The 19,110-nt window shown below is 35.5% G+C and overlaps 1 protein-coding gene across 1 annotated transcript in view; it reads left to right on the top strand.

The window, feature by feature from the left end:
- Positions 1 to 5,927, top strand: part of LOC106463373 — an 11,181-nt gene extending 5,254 nt beyond the window's left edge. Inside the window, exon 3 of the mRNA XM_013923395.2 lies at positions 4,547 to 5,927. Within this exon, the coding sequence (XP_013778849.1) occupies positions 4,547 to 5,814 (1,268 nt within the window). The 3' untranslated portion in view covers positions 5,815 to 5,927. The remainder of the gene's footprint in view (positions 1 to 4,546) is intronic.
- Positions 5,928 to 19,110: the final 13,183 nt, after the last annotated feature.

The following is a 19,110-nucleotide window of genomic DNA, read 5'->3' as shown; positions in this document are numbered from 1 at the left end:
GCTCTGCCCACCACGGGTATCGAAACCCGATTTCTAGCGTTGTAAGTCCGCAGACATACCACTGTGCCACTGGGGGCATGATCTAATTACTCTAAGTATTTAAACTGCGACAAATTCTGTTCTTCTTTTGCATATATATGTCTGGTTTTGGAAACCATTGTTGGGATATCGGACTTACAGCTGTTGGTATACAATGAATCGTGCTATTCGGTTAAGAGTAGCCGCTTCAAAGGCAAGTACAGCCAACTACTTCTGCAGTTTCTTTTCAAAAATAGAATAGACTTGTCACGTGTTCAAAATGTCGAAAATAGTACGTTCTTACACCTGTAAAAATAATCACTCGAAGACCGACCACAGTTGACGTAGGAACGATTCGTTATAATTGGAGTTGGGTGTTTTTTATCAAGTAAGTTTACTAATGAATAACCAAAAGCATTTAGACTTGCACAATCGTTGAACAATCGGACCATATTTTTGTGTATAATATCTACGATGTATGATTTACAAACGATCCTATAAGAATTTTCTAGAAACATTACGTGTAAGTTATCAAATACACATCAATACACAGAAGTTTTCCAAATACCTGTTCATTACAAAAGTTGAAATATTTCTATGTTTTAACATAATTATCATATAAAGAACCTTTATTTAAACAACAATGATCCATGAAATATTTTCCCAGTAGTTCAGAGGCTAGTCTGAAAGTTCATAAATTTAAAAATCGGGTTTTGATACCCGTGGTAGGCACAGCACAGATAGCCATTGTGTAGCTTTGCACTTAACAATCCAAACAGACCATGAAATATGCCTAACTTTAGATTACACTCCATAAACAAATTTATTAATAATTTTTTAATCTTTAACTTCTTTTCGAGATACACACATACAGAAACGAATGGATTGAAGATTATCAATAAAAAAACATTTTATGCTTTTAATTAATTTTTCTTACTTTTCTCATATTATGACATAAAATGATACTATTTCAAATATAAACATTTGATTAAAATTTAACTAAGCTAAGATTTTTTTTTGTTTGCTCAGCAGATTGTTCATAACCGTTACTGCAACAAATACAGTTGTGTACGGTATTGGTGCCTACGTACTAATGACACCGACGTGAAAGCATTCAAATTGTGTGTTGAGAAAAAAAAATATTATTTTTGCAGATAGAAGTGCAAATAGTTTCGATTTTAAATACGCTAAGATGAGCAAATTGTACATTTCTGGAAAATAATTTTGGTCTCAGACCGTCCAGGTTAACCGTGTATATAAAAAAACATTGAGTGCTCACAGTATACTCGTCTTCAAGAAGCGATTTCTTTGACTAAACTAAATTCTTTCACGTATTGCATGAACACCAACAGCACTTTGTTGACAGCTTGTTTTGGGGGTTGAGAAAGATATTTAATAGATTGTTTGAATTTATGCACAAAGCTACACAATTGGCTATCCGTGCTCTGCCCACCACGGGTATCGAAACCCGGTTTCTAATGTTGTAAGTCCGTAGACATGCCGCTGTGCTACTGGGGGGGGGGCTATTTAATAGATAAAAAGTGTTCAAACTGCTCAATTTGCATGTTGCTTTCTCTTTGTCTGATGGGCCCTCTCTTATCTATTTACCTTTTTGTGTTCATATACAGTTCTAATTCACTCAAACACAATAACTTTAGAATCCTGTAAGAATGAAGATGATCGAAAATCTATAATATTCCTAAATTCATAATAAAATAATAGATTAAATTTGTTTTTTTTTACATTTTTGGTATTTTCATATTTTCAAACTGAACCTCACCTTATGCGTTATACAGCCTTATGCGTTATGGGTTATACAGCCATACCAGAAACTCTCTAAGCTAAGCACAGCCATCTTTATTTTAGAAATACGTGATCAGAACAAGGGCAAGCTGTCACCAGCTTCTGTCACCCACACGGCTATACTAAATCGAGTAGAGTGATTGGCTGTAACTATTATAACATCTCCAAACCAAAAAAGATATCAGCGATATATTATGTTTAGAAACATTGATTTTCTGAGCCACAGCTTGGCAATCTAACTAGTGTGACATGCATAGCCTATTCTACTTTAACGAATATTTTATTGCACCATTATATATCAACCCTAATACTCTGCCAAAGTTTACATTTTTAAAACGTTGCATGGTATCATTTCCATAACAAGCTGGGCGAGACCTAGTGGATGGATTATCAGGATGCATATACAAATCCAAGATTCGAGACATGATGCTGTTAAACAATGTCTGCGCTTTGACCTGTGGGCACATTATTAAAATGACAGTCAATCCCGTTACTCGGTTTAAAAAGAAAAATGGACAAGACTGTTGTATCAACATGTGTCTTGGCTAGATGCCTTCTCTTTAGTCAGTAGTTACAGCTTAACTGTGAGCTCTCTGATCTGACTAATTAGACCACATATACTGAAAATGCCGCTCAGACGGACTATTACAATTAAAATTTTTTTAATGCGTTACATTTTCCAACAATAAACAAATACTTTTCAAATTTGCTTTACATCTTCTCATTACTCGGTAATTTTGAAACTCTAAACTGCTGATTCTTTTATGACGCTAACGTAAAACAATACAGTTGGGCTATAACAATAGATAGAAACTTCCATAGTAAAGTGCACTTCGTACGTCCTATAAATACAGCTCGTCAAATTAATTACATATGTTTATATCTGCAAGTACTTTTGAGAGATAATGCTCATATTTTATAATTTTATTTTTTGTTTCTTATTATCAGTGAGCTAAAACATTACGCGGTATCGTACAATAAATCTACAACTGTAAATAATTATTTTTCTACTTCTCTCGCCCCCCTCCAAGTGGTACAGCGATATGTATGTAGACTTACAACGCTAGAAACGGGGTTTCGATACCCGTGGTAGGCAGAGAACAGATAGCCCATTGTGTAGCTTCCTGTTCTCTGCCTACAAACTAACAGATCTTCTTACTTCATTGACACCTATTTTAGGTATAACGGTCGAATAATTAATAAATAGTTTAAGTCGCCTTTATTCTGTTATAAGTACATGTGTGAGCTTTAAAACACTAGATAAGAATATGATTTTATAGATATAAACAATACTCTGTATATACATCGTAGATATGCGGTAGACAATGTTTTTATACAATTTTAGTACGCGACTTTTTTTTACCTATCAGGTTGAATGATGGGCAAATTTTGGGGACATAAAAATTTTGAGTATGAAACTAAACTTTTGAAAAAGTAATTTCGGCCCACAATATGACCTTACAACTTATACGGAATTTTTCATACATAGTGAGTGTCCCATAATGTTACCCGTGGTGTTATATGTAATAACTATTTTCTCACCTCTTCCCCCCAAAAATCGTTTATTCTACCCTTGTTCTATGAATTAATCATTGAATAATAATTCATAGGTAAAGATCAAGATAGTTTTTCTTGGCTTTCGTATTCAACCTGGCCCGGCATGGCCAGGTGGTTAGGGCGCTTGATTCGCAATCTGAGGGGCACGAGTTCGAGTCCCCATCCCACCAAACATGCTCGCCCTTTCAGACGTGGGGACGTTAAAATGTGGCGATCAATCCCACTATTCGTTGGTAAAAGAATAGCCCAAGAGTTGGCGGTGGGTGATGATCACTAGCTGCCTTTCCTCTAGTCTTTCACTGCTAAATTAGGGACAGCTAGGGCAAATATCCCTCGTGTAGCTTTGCGCAAAAACAAAACATATTTAACCTATTTTGTGAAACATTACCATGTGTGTTACGAAATGGGATAGAACAATTCCTCATTCGAATATTTTGCGTGTTATGAAACATGCATGTGCATGTACAGATGCACGTTTGCGTAATATTAATCATGATCTATGGCATGTTTTTGTGATTGTTTACCATTAAGCTAAAAATAGGCTCCACTGACTGAAGCCAATTTTTCTAATACTGTAATGAAGGAAAATATACAATTTCTAGTTTAGTAATGATTCTTATTGTACACCTTTTAATAAAAAAGGAAATTGAGCTAAAAATATGGATTTTTTTTAATGTATTGGCAGTGTTTATTACATAGAATGCCCACCAGTGGCACAGCGGTATGTCTGTGAACTTACAACGCTAGAATCCGGGTTTCGATACCCGTGGTGGGCAGAGCACAGATAGCCCATTGTGTAGCTTTGTACTTAATTACAAACAAAATTACATAGACAAATAATTATATATATATGTAATATTTTAACACACAAACTTCCTTTTTTATTGTAGAAAAAATTTACTTTTCATTTTCTCTGTGCAGCTAACAAATTTAATAACAAGAATGGAGTTTTCAAAGGAAGTGGATATTTTAATTATCGGATCGGGTCCAACTGGACTTGGGGCCGCCACTAGACTCCACCAACTAAACCACGAAAACTGGCTAATGATCGACGCACTTGACAAACCTGGTGGATTAGCAGCTACCGACGTCACACCAGAATGATTTTTATTTGATATAGGTGTCCACGTGGTTTTCAGTCACTACAAGTACTTTGATGATCTCTTATATCACGCGTTAGGTACAGGAACTGAAAACTGGGCTTTTCATGAAAGAATTAGCTACGTTTACACCAAAGGGCGATATATACCGTATCCTTTCCAAAACAACATTAGTCAGCTTCCTGTAGAGGACCAGATAGAATGTATTACTGGCTTAATCGAAGCTCAACTAGAATCTGCTACGGCTTGTGGTAAACCCAAGACTTTCGATGAATGGATTCTCAGGGTTATGGGCAAAGGGATTGCAAATATTTTCATGAGACCTTACAACTTCAAAGTATGGGCTACTCCCACAACTCTTATGCAGTGTAAGTGGCTAGGAGAAAGGGTGGCAACTGTCGACGTTAATCGTGCAATCAAGAACGTTTTGTTGAAAAAGGCAGATGCAGGATGGGGACCTAATGCTACTTTTCGGTTTCCCCAACAAGGCGGAACTGGCGCCATCTGGAAGGCAGTTGCAAGTCTACTGCCAAAAGAAAAAATTAAATTTAGCTCCAAAGTTATAGCCCTTAACTTACATAAAAAAGAAGTTCGACTTGAGAGTGGGGAGAGTTTTCGGTACAACAAGCTGCTATCTACAATGCCTCTTGACTACACGCTTAAGCTTGTTGGAAAGCCAGAACTGGCAGATCAACTCAAACACAATAAAACACATATCATAGGAATCGGACTTCGAGGACATCAGCCTCGTGTGCACGCAAACTGGATTTACTATCCAGAAGACAACTGCCCCTCTTACAGAGCAACCATTTTCTCCAAATATGGGGAAGGTAATGCTCCGCCAGCTGATCGACTTTTGCCAACTATTCAAATGGGAATTACTCCTGTAAACGACAATATTGTGGCACCGGGACCATATTGGTCTATTATGGTGGAAGTAAGTGAGAGTGAACACAAGCCAGTCAACAAAGATACCATTGTATATGATACCATACTGGGTGCAATCAACGTTGGTTTAATGGAGTCTGAAGACGAGATTGTGTCAATTCATTATCGAAAGGAAAATCATGGTTATCCAATCCCTCACATTGATCGTGATGGCGTTCTAGAAGTGGCACTCCCTTGGCTTAAAGATCATTCAGTCTGGAGTAGAGGGCGCTTTGGAAGTTACAAATATGAAGTAGCAAATCAAGACCACAGTTTAATGATAGGAGTAGAGGCAATAAACAATATGTTGTATGAAGAAGAAGAGGTTAGTCTCTGTAGACCGGACTACGTTAACAAAGGATCCGTGAAAAACAAAATTATATACGAACCCAAAATGAAGCAAGAATAGTATAAAAATTTAGCTTAGATTCACAAACTTCTTTTACTACAATTGTCTCTCAAGTTTACGGGCTGTGCCTTTATGAAACCTTGGTGTTAAAATAAAAAACTGGTAACGTTGTTCATTGAGTTTGAAGTTATTATATTTAAGTTACACGTAGACCTACATTTTCCAACCCTATCTAATAAAACTACACATCATTTTAGTGAGGTTCTAAATATCAGGTCCCTTTCTGTTTTATTTATCATATGACAGAATGGGTCAGATACTAAATTCGTTTCTATTAAACGCGATTTTTTTCTGTAATAATAATAATAAATTTATAGTCATATTTAGGTTTGATTTACTATTCATTTTGCGAACATTAGTTTTTAATTATGTTACTTCTCATTATTCATGTTGTACTTTTCCTAAGAATTATAGAATCAACATTTATCAAATTTTAATGTCTATTAATTAAGCAAAGTTCAGTAACGAAGATTTAAAATGTCAAGTAATTATGTTGTATGTTTTCTAAGGGCAGAAAAATTTTTATACGAAATGATAAACATATTTAGAACTAATGCAAACCTGAGACAAAAAAGTGACAAAAATACTGACGGTCTGCAATAACATTCAACATGATGATTGTGTAATATGGGAAATATTAATATCCCTGATGGGGACAACACTTGATACGTAGTTTATTCTTGATATTTCTTTATTATTGTTATTGTAAAGTCTGTATAAAACAATTCAGTGGATTTGTTTTCTCTATTTATTGAAAGTCCTATATTTGGATGTTCTGCTAAATTAATTTGAAAATCGTTATTTTTTTTTCTTTTTGGCACAAAGCAATTAGACTATCTACGCTAGTTGGAAGTCTAATATTGAAATTAATTTTACTTCTTCAGAAAATGAAAATTAAGAAAATACACTTTGTATTTTCTTAACTTTCAGCGATTCTTTTTTAGTCTAATTCTATTGTAACGCGATCGATACTGCCTAATGAAGGGCGTCTGCCCGAAACGTCGCACAAAATATACTAGAAAATGTCATCATTCAAATGTGTCAATTTATTCTTTATTATCTTTTATCCATTTTTTTATTCTCACTTCTTGTGTAACAACATTCATTCAAGAATTATTAGACCTTGTTTGACTACTGGTATGATAAATTTAAAGGCACGTCATCTCTGGTCCATTTTATTTGCGAGAATTTATTAACGTTGATACACTTTTACGCGAGTATTGTGTTTCTAGTATCATGATAAGCGTGGTTGTAAACAATGAATTCGTAATTTTTGGCTATCTTTACACTTTGGCGTAATTCAACGTTACGTAAGACTAATTTGACAAGCTGAGTATAGTTAATAACTGTGGAGAGAATACTGATTAAAGTATTGTAAGGTTTCGTAAAATTAGACCAGTCTACATCTTCAACTTGTAAAAGCTGATTAACATGTCACAATGTTTCAAAACATTATTTTTATATATTTTATTCTGATACTTTAATTACAATTATATACTCTGATAATATACCTATAATCACTGCATTGAAACTGTTGATAAACATGAAACAACCCGTTGCGTGGTTTTTACCTGGATAATTTTAACTCAACAGCACAGAACAATACTAAAACGCTAAAACAAAAGTCAAAATTCTGCTGTACTTCAAATAATTATATGGTGTGAGTGCTTTTTACAAGCTGGTTATAATTGTCATAAGCCATTATTTTAGGCTTATTATATTCTTAACACTACATTCTTAATCTATTCCCTTCGGGGTTTTTAATCATTTGAAGAGTGTGTAATAATAGTATTTCAATAGTAGTTCACCAACTTATAAGAGGCGTTCATACCATTACAAGTGCTGTTGTAACAGATGGCCTATATAAATAGTGTTTCGACCACTACTGTGTCCGTTGTATCTAAGCCGGCGTGAAGAGTTTTGGATTGAACAAAACGCGTCGTCGGCAATGGATATGATGACTAGATAACAATGTTGCATTAACAAATATAATACATTTAACATAATGTATAATTAATTTTAGTTAAAACAAAAGGTTATATCTCATAAGACAGCAAAATACTTGACATTTCCCACATGGTATCATTTTATACATGTGCTGTAAAACTGAATTTACATTCAGTTTAGCTTCTACTCAACCACGTCACATTTTGTTTAGTGTAACTCTGATGATTATAACGATTAAACATTGTGTAATATCCACCATGAATCAGGAAAGGTTGAATATCAGCCAGTAGTTAAGAAATGTAGATGTACCACTTATTATGAGAACTGCGTATATAGTGATCTGTGAAAGGCGGGAAATCTATATGATTTAAAGAGGCTGACTATGTATCAGTTAATGATTTAAAATGTGCGATTTATTGCGGAACAATGGGTATCAGTGACTAAAGAAAGATAAGATACTTGTTAATGATCTGGAGAAGATGTATACCAGCTTTTGATGGAAGAAAGAACATCTGCAAGAGTCCAGGCAAGGTTGAATATCATCTTTTGATCATTAGCTGATACCTTAGAATAAAAAAAGGATGAATATTAGGTAGTTACAAATGGCTGATAGGATATGAAGATTGAGAAGGGAAGAATCGTATGTCTGCCAATGACATGAGAGATGTTAAATTTTGGAAAATATCTAAGCGAAGAAAGGGTATAAGCCAGTGATAAGGAAATAAATGATATTCATAATTTATTTGTGAAAGTTCGAATGTTAAGTAGTAACGAAAGAAAGGTAAAACTATTCTCCCGTTGTGACCTTAAGGTTGTTGAACATCGGTTAGGACTAAACAGAAGGATATCACTCAGTACTCAAAACTGTTGAACATCGGCTAGGCCTAGAAAGAAAGATATCACTCAGTAATCGAGATTGTTGAACGTCGGCTAGTAGCTATCTTCAGTTGGATATATATATGTCATTGATTTAGGAAAGCTAAGTTGTTGAGTAACAGCCACTAATAAAACATAAGTAATTGGGTTTGATTTGGTTGTTATTAAAGCACAAAGCTACACAATGGGCTAGCTGTGTTCTACCCACCACGGGTATCGAAACCTGATTTTTAACGTCGTAAGAATGAATACTTACTACTGAGCCACTGGGTTGGGAGTAAAAGATAGATTAAATGTTTTTTATGACAGACAGTGACTAAAATGATGTTCAGCATAAGTCAATGTTTAAAACTACAGGATACATCCATTGAATAACGTATCATAAAATATCGACAAATGACAAGGGAAGGTTTAATATCTCCTAATTAATTATATGTACGGTATTTTGAGGTTTTTTGTTGTTGTTTTTCTAAATTTAACTAAGGAAAACTTGTATAAATACCCTTGTAAGGCATCACAGTGTCATACAGCCAAATCAGATCAGCTTTTTTTTCTAGCCACCAAGCAAGTAAGACGCTTAATACCATGTTTCCTATTAGTAAGCCATCTGTACTTTATCTGATGCCACTGGTAATTATCGACGGACTACATTTCGACTTTTCTCCAGGGGAACTACCAATTTTATCTGCAGGTACAAGACTCAAACCAAATTAATACCTACACCTACAACTAAAACCAAGCTACAGGATAAGTTTACTCAAACAACATCAACAACAAGAAAGAAGAAAGGAACCCAGACCCACCCGACACCTACAGACCTAATATAACATGAAACCACTGAAAAATCGCAACAAACGAGTAACCTGTCTTATCTAACACCATTTCCTCCTCTCAAGACAGACCCACCTTCCACTCACTCCTCGTTAAACTCATCCAACTTTATTTATTGACACTTCAGCCGATTCTTCCACTCAGCCATACGACCTATCCGATGAACCCTTCCTCATATTTCGCCCCGCCTACCAGTGACACAAAAAATTCAACCCCTATAAGACCCCTTCCCAACACAAATAAATTTCTGACCAACATCTGCAGACTAAGAGATTCCTCCTTGCACTAAGTATTCTACAGTCTCACGTTTCACGTTTCCTTCCAGGACATTTCTTCTCATCGACTGGGCACTGGTAATGGATTTGTGCCTTACCAGTGAAAGTGGTTTTTTCGGGGTACTCCCGTTTTTCTACACATCACATTTTTGGTATATTATTTTAGATCTTCGCTACCCTGAAGGAACTTGAGTCCTAAATCGGCTGTTTATTTTATTGAAATGATCACTGTCTCTGCTTCGCACTGAAACCCTATTTTTAGTATTCACTTAAGCCTTTTCTACTTCCTCATACCAAGTTCGTATTATTCCTAATCCTCGAGTGGGGCAAAGGAGGATTGATTAATTTTCGAACACCCCGATGATTATTTACTTATTTCAATAATTAACTTCATCGAAATACCTGTCAGTTAGTTAGTTACAGTGTCATAAGATCCAAAGTTCTTCTGAAGCTCATCATAAAACTACGTAAAGAGGGTATCCTCCTGCAACCAAAATCTCTGGACGACTTCTACCCACTATGCTGACCATGGAACTCCAATCTGATTGTAACTGTCAATCACCCAAAAGCAGCTCCAGATTACATATAGTATTCCTAAGAAACATTCCCCAATATTTCTCAACTGAAGAAATTATCCTAGCCTTTGAAGCATCCACCCACTATAAAATACACGCCACCCACTGCATAATATTTCCAAAATTAGGACTACCAACTCACTTCATCGAGACCGTAACATCCTCCCAACTGATGGCGAACTACATCCTATCACACAGGTGTTTCCTCGCCTATCACCACTTCAAAGCACAGTTACCTCATTACTAGCCTCGCCCATCCTCTACTGTACCCATATCATATTCTCTCCTCTGCCACACCCATCCCTCTGTCAATAAACACCCGTCGCCAACCAAGAAACCAACAGACTCAGACAAAACCTACCACCATGCAAGACAAGTCAACACAAACATCTGTATCAAGAAGAAAAAAAAACAACCCAAACCATGCTGCCTTCAGACAATCAAGACTGACCAGTTTTTCACCTCCAATATATCTCAACAAACCAGCCATCTGCATGAACTATAATCTTTCCAGCTCCATAAGCCAGACCCACCTGCCACCCAGTCCTCGTCAAACTCACCCAACTCTTTATTCATTGACACCTCCATCGATTCTTACACTCAGCCATACGACCTAACAGACGAATTCTTCCTCATATTTTGCCCGTCTACAAGTGACCCAGAAGATTCAACCCCGATAATACGCCTTCCCAATAAGAATAAATTCCTGACCAACATCTACAGATTAAGATCTTTCTCGTTACTAAGTATTCTACAGCCTTGCCTATCACTCTGCTTCCTTCCATCTTACTTCTTCACGTTAACCGGACATTGGTAATGGATTGGCACTTTACCAGTGAAAGTGTTTTTTTTTCGGGGTACTCCTGTTTCTCCCCACATCAAATTCTTGGCATAGGATTTATAGATCCCAGCTGCCCTGAAAGATTTGAACTCTCACCACTCAAGCTATAATTTCACAATCTCTACCATGCCCTCACCTTTTCCTCGAGTGGAGCGAAAGGGAACAAAATTGTCTTCGAGCACTTCTGGTTGTCTTCCAAAAGAATACTTTAAACCGAAATAATTACCAGCATATTGGATTTTGGATGGTGTCCTAAGATTTCTTGCTTAGACTCAGAGCCAGGAAGACTTATTCTTCCATGCTCCATAATCAAGTGATTAGCCTTCTTGTGGGAAGACAGCCCACTCAAGCTTTATCAACGGGATCCCTAAAGACTTCTCCCTCAACCGGATGATTGTCTTCCTACGAAATTACAAGCTTAATACCACCATCGACCCGACCAAAACAAGACTTCTACGAAGGGGCAGAATTTTTATTCAATCCCTTACTCCCGAAGACTCCACATATCTCTGTTCTCCATAGAAATCAAACCCACCAGTTGTTGTAAACCTCCTAGATCTAATACACTACTTTTCGCTATTTTCCTTTGGAGCATCAATCAGTCGATTTCTCTTGAAGATATACACATTGTTTTACAAACTACATCCGGCTACTCCATTCATGCAGTTCATCGTATAACCGCCAAAAACACCGGCCAACCGAGCAGCTACGTCAAGATTGTAACAGCTTCTAAATCTACAGTTCAACATATTCTTACTCATGTTTTTTTTTCTAGTTCTTTTCCACTTTAGAGCAGAAAAACCAAGACAATGCCTTCAACCTTTTATAGTTTTTCTAGCCAAACTTCCAGAGCATCCAACACGAACCAGAAAACAAACGAAGACAACATCAGAAACACCCGTAGCCGCCGTTCAAGCCACTCCTTCCAAAAAAGCACCCACAACCAGAAACAAATTCCAAAGACATGTTCACGCAGACCACACAAGTCGAGAAGCTACCTGAGACAATACACAAATCCACTCAGATCCTACCTACAAAGAAAGATACATCAACCATCACTAAACCACTCTTCAACATCGACTGACTCCTTTCAAATGAAGACCCGTGAAACCCAGACACACATCTTCAAGAAAGCCAGGAGAACCCAGACATAAGAACAGCCTGTCGACGACTTTCGCAGATTCCTTCGCTCATCATCCAGAAAGTCTCATTCACCCTGATCGATGAAAACTTCCAATACCAGTTCCCGTGTTCTCAACATTTTTACTCCGGCGCAGAAGAACCAGTCTTCGAAGACTACCACCAGACTTTTCCAGCCTTTCCATCAACTTTCCACCAGCCAAGCCTTTTTTAAGCTGATCAACTACACCTAATGTATACTAGTCTTTTATGTTTTCTCTTCTTTTCAGATTCCAGCGGGCACAATCGGGGCATAGTCTTTTGGGGCCAGAGCCGTGAAAGTAGGTTTTCTCGGAGTACTCACGTTTCCCCTCCCCACAGCAAAAATTTTCCCAGTAAAATCCTATGATCCCAACACTGGAAATGTGCCATTCCGCGTAGATACTTTTTTTTCCATTTTTCACTCTCACCATTGCATAAGTTACTAAATTAAACTTTGTAAAGTCTTTAATTGTTTCAAGACTCGTAACAAAATGCTAGAAATTTAACCTGATTTTACGGAATTATGCCACCTTAACTTTACAGTCATTTTATTCATTAAAATTTTAATTGGTGACTTAGTACCAGTGTTTGAGGTCAGTCATGATTCAGGAACTTGCCACCTTGGTCCTTTTTGCCTTTGAATAATTACCAGAATTCAGTATGTTTTTCACAACCTCTCCTTCCTGCCTTCAACTTGTGCTACTCAGAGCTTTCCAGGATGTCTCGAGGCTCTTAATTAGTCACACTCACTGCACATAACACGCCATGTCTGTTAATCCTTTAACCACACTTCGCCTGTTAAATCTAACTAAGTTACTTAAAGTTTCGGCCACAAGCATAACATTTTACCAATTCACATAAAAAATAATCCTTAATTCCGCGAATAGGGCGAAGAGAAACAACTATTTCTGAGCGCCCATGATTATCTTTCAGGCCTGTTAAATTTTAAATCAAAATTAATGCCAAGAGATTAGATTAAACGATGTCATAATCTCCTGAAGAAGAACTGTAATCGAAACTTTGAGAATATAAGATCCTGTTATAGCATTCATAGTCTCATTCATTTTACTTATATATCATTAGTCACCTCAGCCCTTTATTTCAAAACATGTTTGTATCACTTCCTATCCTCGAGCGGGGCGAGGGAAAATTGTTCAATCTTCGAGCATCCCAGTGATTGATTATTTTCAAAATAACTAATTTCATCGAAATAACTGCCAATCATACCATTCCATACTCTCCTTTCTACCTTAATATCTTTTTGTCAACATGAATAATACAATCAACTCATTCAAAAGGTAATATTATTTTTATATTATCGAAGTTTAAAACGTTACTCGATTTGAGCTTGAATATCAATATGGAAACTTCCCAGATTTTCATTTCTGTAAAACAAAAATAAACTAATATATATATATATATATATACAGGTCTTAATATTAATGAAAATTTTATTTACAAGATATTAATAAAAATAATTTAACCACACATAATAAAATTAGTACATCATCCACTTTTAGCTAACTAAATATGAAATATAATCAACAATGAGGAAATTAACATTGTTCTATTATTCAACCTATCCATTGAGTTTAGGCTTTTATTAAAGCGAATTTTAATATTCTATTTTCATATTGGGACAATCATATGTTGAACTACACATTAATTATGCTAATTATTGATTTTCAAAATTCGTTTGATCCTTGTTCGTGTACTGTTCCTCTTTGTTGTTTTAACTGAGTGGGTACAATAACCACAAGTTGAAGTTAAAAATGCAGTAAGACGTTTTGCCCGCGAATGTGGCATACTCGAGTAAAAATGTTAAAATAAGGACATCAGAATATCACGTAATAACAATTAAAACCTTACTTGACATGATTAGGGTTTCGGAATTTATCATTAGAATAAATATAAAATGAATTAAAATCGCCATTGTAATATATTGCCCCCCCCCCCAGTGGCACAGTAGTATGTCAGCGGACTTACAACGCTAGAATCCGAGTTTCGATACTCATGGTGGGCAGAGCACCGATAGCTATTTGTGTAGCTTTGTGCTTTATAACAAACAACAACAACAACCCTCCAATTATATTTACTTACGTTACTTACGCTTGGTGGGCAGAGCACAGACAGCCCATTGTGTACTTTTGTGTCTAACTTCAAACAACAAGAAAACAACTACATCTTAATATATTGTGTATCATATTTAAATATTGGTAAAACTCCCATTGTATTGTTTATATTCATAGAGTTACTTAGCAATAGTGTTTTGGTACATATTATTTTAAAAATTTGTTTTTACACTTATTTAAGGCTCTTTCAGCCGTGGTGGCGTTATAATGTGACGGTCAATCCCACTATTCGTTGGTAAAAGAGTAGCCCAAGAATTGGCGGTGGGTGGTGATGACTAGCTGCCTTCCCTCTAGTCTTACACTGCTAAATTAGGGACGGCTAGTGCAGGTAACCCTCATGTAGCTTTGCGCGAAATTCAAAACAAAACAAACACTTATTTAATGTTTATCTTTAATTTCTGATTTAGGAAAAAATTCCAATTTTTTTTCAAAATTTTCAGAAATACGCTCTACATCTTTATTTAAATTATTTTTACTACATATTTGGATTGCTTCTTTCTCTCTTTCTTTTTAACTTTGTGCAAAGTTCCTCGACAACTATCTGCGCTAGCCGTCCCTAATTTAGCAGTGATAGACTAGAGGGAAAGCAGCTAGTCAATACCCCCCACGTCAAATTTTGGGCTTCTTTTCTACACACGAATAATGGGATTGACCTTCGCATTATAACGCTCCCATACAAGCAAGAGTTCACATCACTGGGGAAAAGTTTCGTATATGATGGAAGTTTTTTTCAATGACTTCACAAACATCCTTTTATTTCTCTAACTGAAATTTTTACGTAGACAGAAGGACTATGTAGACATTTTATGATTAACGTTAACTCGGGTAATTCAGCGTCCTCTGTGTCACTACGTTCAGAGATAGACAAAACATAACGACTGTATCATCTGAGAGCAAAGTAGAAACGACTCAACAAACATCTAGAGCCTGCCATGGCTTGATGGTTAAGGGTCTCGACTAGCAATTGGTACGAATCGCGAGTTCGAATCCCATTACCGAACATGTTCATCCTTTCAGCCATGGGAGCGTTATAACGTGACGGTCAATCCCACTATTCGTTGGTAAAAGAGTAGCCCAAGAACTGGAGGTGAGTGGTGTTGACTAGCTGCCTCCTCTCTAGTCTATCATTTTAAAATCAGGGACAGCTAGCGCAGATAGCTCTCGAGTAGCTTTGCTCGAAATTAAAAAGCAAGTAAATTATATACATCTACATACTGCTACGTGGATGACAATACATTTAGTAGACGAGCATCAGATATTATTTGAAACAAAGAAAACACGCTTTTGTTTGAAGTTAAGCACAGCTGTGCTACTATTTCTCAAAGTGCAATTAACAGTTTAAAACTTTATTGAGAAGTAAACTGATCTGCATCTTCAGTCTTGACAATTACCCTATTCTGACTTTCAGAAGGGCTGACGCTAACCTCTTAGGGGGAATATTTGCCACCATTTTGTGCAAGGTTTCTTCAATCCGCTGTCGAAGAAACCGCATATTTTCTCCTGATTTTAGCAAAAGCGTCTTCGTAACAAGGTCAGTCATCTACCAGAGATATATTTTTATTTTAATAACTGTATTTCAGTACACATAATATTGATAAAATAGTATAATTAATCGAAACAATCAAATATAAATAATAATTTACAGAAAGTTGTTCACTAAAGTCAATTTTTACCACATGTTCAAAAAATTGAGACAAGTCCACAAAGTCCAAAGCACTTGATTTTTGGTTATTAGCAATAAAACATTTTCTTTATCTTTAGTAAGACTTGAACAGGAATCGATCCCTGGTTTTAGCGTTGTAAGTCCTTCCATGAATTTACCGCTAACTCACCAGTTGACTTTAAATGGAGAATTAATAATAACCACATAGCCAAATAACAAAGTAGCTAGACAAGATCAGTTTAAGATACTGATTCCTTTATATATAAATCGAAATATTTTCTAAATAACACCACTGACTCATAGTTATTAGTTGTGACGGATTTACTATTATATATATATTTCAATATCTATATTTGTTTAAGTTAAATATATATTTAGCAATGTACATAATTTATACTGTTAAATCTGTATTGCGAAATTCACGCATATTCTCTAAAGTTCTAAAAGATTCTCGAGTGTAAGAATCAACGATATATGCGTGTACGTAAACGCTAGTGTAGTGTCAGTATTGTTACGTAAGCTGAAATTTTGAGAAACTCTCCACACGCCTATAAATATAACCAACGCGACGCGCCAAAAAACAGTATCTATTATTGGTTTGCTATAGTTGGTGTACTATGAACTTCGGAAGCTATAACTGTGATTGTTATAACGATTATTAATCGGGAAACTTCAGATGTTTGACCAGGAACATTTATAACTTTTAAACATTACAAACCATTTTATCTTCAGTGGATTCACATCGGACATTAGTACGTTTACGAAATCATTAACTAACTTCACGGCGGAAAAAATCGGCGTGTGATCAGTGAAGATCACAGAGCTAGCTAGAAAGAGGACTTTATATTGCTTGTAAGTTTGTGAAACTTTCGTGTATAATTCATTGTTTGTAATAACGTTGTTGTAAATTGTGTTATAGTTTGCATATTAAAATATACTTGTATTAAAAAGAAAGCTTTGTGTATAAATCTTGTTGGCAAATATCATATATCGGCGTTTATTTAACTACTAAATCTAAATTCCAATTTAACTCAGTTTTAGGCTATTTGAAATTGTAATGCGTAACATAGTATACATAACTTTCTACGTGTTTCACATGTAGCGGTAATATTAAGTAAGCATGAACTTCATCCGACTGACAGTATATGTATATTTTGATTTTTCATTTTAATATTTTACTTTTGATCTATTTTTATTTTTAATTAATTCACTTTTGTTTGTTTACCTGAAACTACAAACTTTTGTTTATCCATTTGAAAGTAATAAAAACGTTTTGTAAATGTAAAGTGATGTATGGATGGCAGTGCCAAAAAGAATGCAAACAAGAATATACGGATCATACAGCTATGTTACACTGTAAAATGCACAAGTATAAAATGGTTTCGTGGTTCATCAATTCGACCAACCTCGTAGTGAGAATCTGTCATAATCAAGACATGTTTTGACTCAACTTCGTTTTCCTTGTACGAATGTCCTAGTCTCTCTGTTACACTACATTCATGACACGATCATGATATTATTATTATTATAAACAAACTACATACGAACAATCGAGATTTTATAACATCCAACTAAACAATATTAAAGTCTATTATGCATTTGACAGTGTAACATTAAATTTCATTATTGAAAGTCACGTTGGGATGATCTATGTATAGCTGTATCATCCATATATTCTTGTTTCCATTCTTTTCGGCACATCATTTTACATTTACCAAATGTTTTTATTGCTTGTTTTATGACGTTTTCCCCCGGACTGAAAGTTAGTGTATTCTATGAATGTGTGTAATAAACTTTAATATTATGTGTACTGATTTTATTTTTACTCCCTCTGTTCATACATAATATAGAAGTTGGATCCCTGAAAACACCGATTGTACAGTGTACAAATCATCGAGTATTATAAATGTTACAGTCATCTAACGTTCGTCTATTATTGGCTGGTAATTCCTGTTTCACCATGTACTTTTTAAAGGAACACCAAGTTTCCGTGAAAACAGCTAACTTGCAGAGGTATTAATAACATCGTTTACACTAGAATTATATATTTTTTTAATTAGTACTAGTTATTATGACTAAGCGATTGAATCTTACACTGACCAGAAACACATAATATGTATTTATGTTTAAACTGAAGTTAGTAATAAAGTAGTTTACAGTTATCTCGACTGAAACAAGAAGAAAGATGAAGAATTTGGTGGGTTGGTCACTTTCTGGTTTGGTATTTTAACGGTGATTTTTCCCCTTGTTTTCAGACTTGTTGGGTAGAGAAACTAATGAAAGTGAGTGGCAATCATCTTTTAAAGTAAAACTCTCTGTCATTGTTGATTTTTTAGCGTGAATATTTGTATTATGCCTATTGAGTGCCATGGCCATCCCTACATATAGAATCTACCTTCTCTATGGTAACACGTGTTTGAAAATAAAACTTGTATACAACTGAGGTAACTCTAAATCTACTTACTTTGTAGTTACTTCGAAATCGGTCTGGGTCAATTGTGGGACGTCCAGTTGGGAAGGTGGTTTAATATTTAGCAATATAGATAAAAAATAAGTTATTTTGATTTCAGTTTACTAGCATCAGATATTTTTCACCCAAATATTTATCTTGCATATTCATGTTAAAAATAATAATACAAAAACATTCAGCTAAATAACTTGTTTATTACGCTTAGTTATTAGATTGCTTCTGAATATTTTACCAACCATCACGTTTAAATTTTTGATGACAATCAAATTAAGACCTGTGACATCTCTTGCCGAGGTAAAACATGAAAATCGTAGCCATAAATATAGAATATATATATATTGTTACGACAGCGGAAATCACGTGACGCTAGTAACACGTCATTGACTTCTAGAAATGTCCTGTTCCTTCATGAATACTCTAGCATTTACTAGATATGCAGTAGTCTTGTATATATATAAGACGGTCACAACGTGACGGGAACAATGTGTAATTGACCTGCGGACAGAGTATTGTTGGGTTGAGCAC

The sequence above is a fragment of the Limulus polyphemus genome, unplaced genomic scaffold, assembly GCF_000517525.1.
Source record: "Limulus polyphemus unplaced genomic scaffold, Limulus_polyphemus-2.1.2 Scaffold1388, whole genome shotgun sequence".
Lineage (NCBI taxonomy): Eukaryota > Metazoa > Arthropoda > Merostomata > Xiphosura > Limulidae > Limulus > Limulus polyphemus.
Note: the sequence above shows the minus strand (reverse complement) of the source record. Positions and strands in the feature narration are given on the sequence as shown.